We start from the raw sequence: 2,711 nt of genomic DNA, 5'->3' as shown, positions 1-2,711 counted from the left end.
GTACATTATGATGCTGTAATATTGCATGCGTCAGTGAACTTTGATGGTTTTGTCCCCTCACTCGCGTGTGAGCCTCACTCGCCTGCATAGTCTACTATTGTGTATTTTACTTTCTCCTTTCGCAAGTGGGCTTTGTCTCCCACCGTATATTTGTAAATAAGAAACTTTGTAAATTGTATTTTTGAAATCAATAAATAATAAATTTTTATTTTTTCCTTATAATTGTATTATTGTTTATTTTGGGTAATATTAGCTTAAAATAAAAAATAAAAAAAAAACTAAGGGATCAAAATTAATTGAAAAACAAAAACAAAAAAGTTTGAAAAATAACTAATTGATAAATTTATAATGATTTAAAAAATAACTGATTAATTTTTTTTTTTGATGAAAAATAACTGATTAAATTAATTATTTTATAATGACATTTTTTAGCAAACAATTAGTTATTCACTAACTAATTCTAAATATTTACTAATAAACAAAATATATTACATTAAATAAACTAATTAAAGTAAAAAAATTCCAATAAAAAAGTAAAAAAAAAAACTTAACTATTATGAAAAACATATACCATTCTTTACTGTGTTGATGTTGAGGATAAAATTGTAAAAAAATAACAACAACAACAACCATTCTACTGTGTTCGCAATTTTTATGAAATAACACTAATTGTCGCTCTACTGTAAAATAATTAGAACTAAGACTATAAATTTATATATAGAAGTATACTTACGGGAAAAACGATAATAATATATAGTCTTTCCAAACTCCTGCAATTTGATGTCCACCCATGCAAATAACACTACTTTTTGCAGTATTTTGCCGTAAATAATTTCGGTGCATTCTTCAAACTGACATTTATCTCCGAATAGTCAATTAGCACTCTAAAACTATATAATTACATATATATACATACCAACTCACATTTAACTTTCTTTCAAAATAAAATTTGTAGTTTATATATATAGAGATATAGATATATATGTCTATAAGGCTGAGAGATAATAAGAATGATGTGAGGATATATAATTTAATATGATAGAGAGATATAAGATTTATATTAGCTTTGAAGAGCAGAAAGAAATTGAATTTTATTGATTGGAAAAATTAGATTACAATGGCAAAATGACTGCTATATATAGCAGAGTAGAGTCGGTGGTGAAATAACTAACCAACCGAATATATAACAGATATTAACAACCATAACTAACTTAACTAACTAAGCCTAAGTCTCTAAGAGGCCCCTTCAAGATGGACTGTAGAGATTTTTGAGGTTCATCTTGCAAACTATGTTGTAAAAATGGTTGGGGAAGAGAGGCTTTGTCAGGATGTCGGTCAGGTTGGATTTAGAAGCAATGTGATTGATTTTGATGGTGCCATTGTTGATCTTCTTGCGGATGAGATGACAATCGATTTCCACGTGTTTGGTGCGCTCGTGGTAGACAGGATTCTCTGAAATGTGGATTGCTGCATTATTGTCACAAAACAAAGTGGATGGAAGTCGGTTTTAAATGCCAAATTCGTGAAGAATGGAATGAAGCCATGTTAGTTCACAAGCAGCGTGAGCCATGGCTCTATACTCTGCTTCAGCTGAAGAGCGAGAGACAGTGTGTTGCTTTTTAGATTTCCATGAGATGAGAGATTTGCCTAAGAAGACACAACAGCCCGATATTGAGCGTCGAGTATCTAAACATGCACCCCAGTCAACATCGGCAAATGCTTGAAGGTGGATTGGTTCAGTGGCTGAGGCATGAAAAAAGAGGCCTTGACCAGGTGTACCTTTTAAGTATTGCAATATGCAGTGGGCTGCATGGAGATGAGGTTCTCTTGGAGCTTGAAGATATTGACTCAGTTTGTTGACTGAGAATGAGATATTTGGTCTTGTTATAGTCAAGTATATGAGTTTACCAATTAAACTTCTATACTGTGTTGGGTTGGAAAGAAGTTTACCAGATTCGTTATTGAGTTTGTTGTTAAGTTCCATTGGAGTGGTAACCGGTTTGGTGCCAAGATAACCCGTTTCTTGTAAGAGTTGCATGGTAAATGCATGGGCGTTGTGTGACTGATATGCCTTGGTTGCATCGTGCTATTTCTAGGCCGAGAAAGAAATGTAGGCTGCCTAGATCTTTTAGTTTAAAATGAGAGTCTAGAGTAGAAGTGAAATGTTTTAATTCTTCTAGACTATTGGTAGCAACGATGATATCATCGACATAGATTAGTAAGGCAAGGAAGATCCCTGTTTTGTATCGAATAAACAAAGAATGGTCATTCTTTGATGGGACGAATTTTTGTTGGAGTAGGGTACTACTGAGTTTGGCATACCATTGGCGAGATGCCTGTTTCAGACCATAAAGGCTTTTGTTAAGTTTGCAAACTGCATTTTTGGAATGATACCTTTGGGGGTGTAGCCTTGGGGTAATTTCATGTATACATCTTCATGGAGATCACCATGAAGGAATGCATTGTTGATGTCCGTATGATGGAGATGCCAGTTTTTGAGGGCAGCAAGTGCAAAGAGTAATTTAAGAGTGTTGAACCTAGCTACAGGTGCATAAGTCTCAAAGTAATCAATTCCTTGTTGCTGAGTGTAACCTTTGGCTACTAGCCTAGCTTTAAGGCGTTCAACAGAGCCATCTGGATTGTATTTTATGCGATATACCCATTTATTACTGATTGCATGTTGTCCTGGAGGAAGGGGGACAACAATCCAT

General features: G+C 33.9%; 1 protein-coding gene across 1 annotated transcript; it reads right to left on the bottom strand.

Moving 5' to 3' along the window:
- Nucleotides 1-1,507: 1,507 nt before the first annotated feature.
- LOC115720218 (uncharacterized mitochondrial protein AtMg00240-like) lies at nt 1,508-2,038 on the bottom strand. Its single transcript, XM_030649375.2, has one exon. The coding sequence runs from the start codon at nt 2,036-2,038 to the stop codon at nt 1,508-1,510; it is 531 nt and encodes a 176-aa protein (XP_030505235.2).
- Nucleotides 2,039-2,711: the final 673 nt, after the last annotated feature.

This window comes from Cannabis sativa, chromosome 9 (genome assembly GCF_029168945.1).
Source record: "Cannabis sativa cultivar Pink pepper isolate KNU-18-1 chromosome 9, ASM2916894v1, whole genome shotgun sequence".
Taxonomy (NCBI): Eukaryota; Viridiplantae; Streptophyta; class Magnoliopsida; order Rosales; family Cannabaceae; genus Cannabis; species Cannabis sativa.
The sequence above is the reverse complement of the archived record's forward strand: the minus strand, read 5'-3'. Positions and strand labels throughout refer to the sequence as shown.

Bases quoted from the DNA above. Each gene is read 5' to 3' on its own strand.
- LOC115720218 (XM_030649375.2), bottom strand. From the start codon at position 2,038: ATGCAACTCTTACAAGAAACGGGTTATCTTGGCACCAAACCGGTTACC.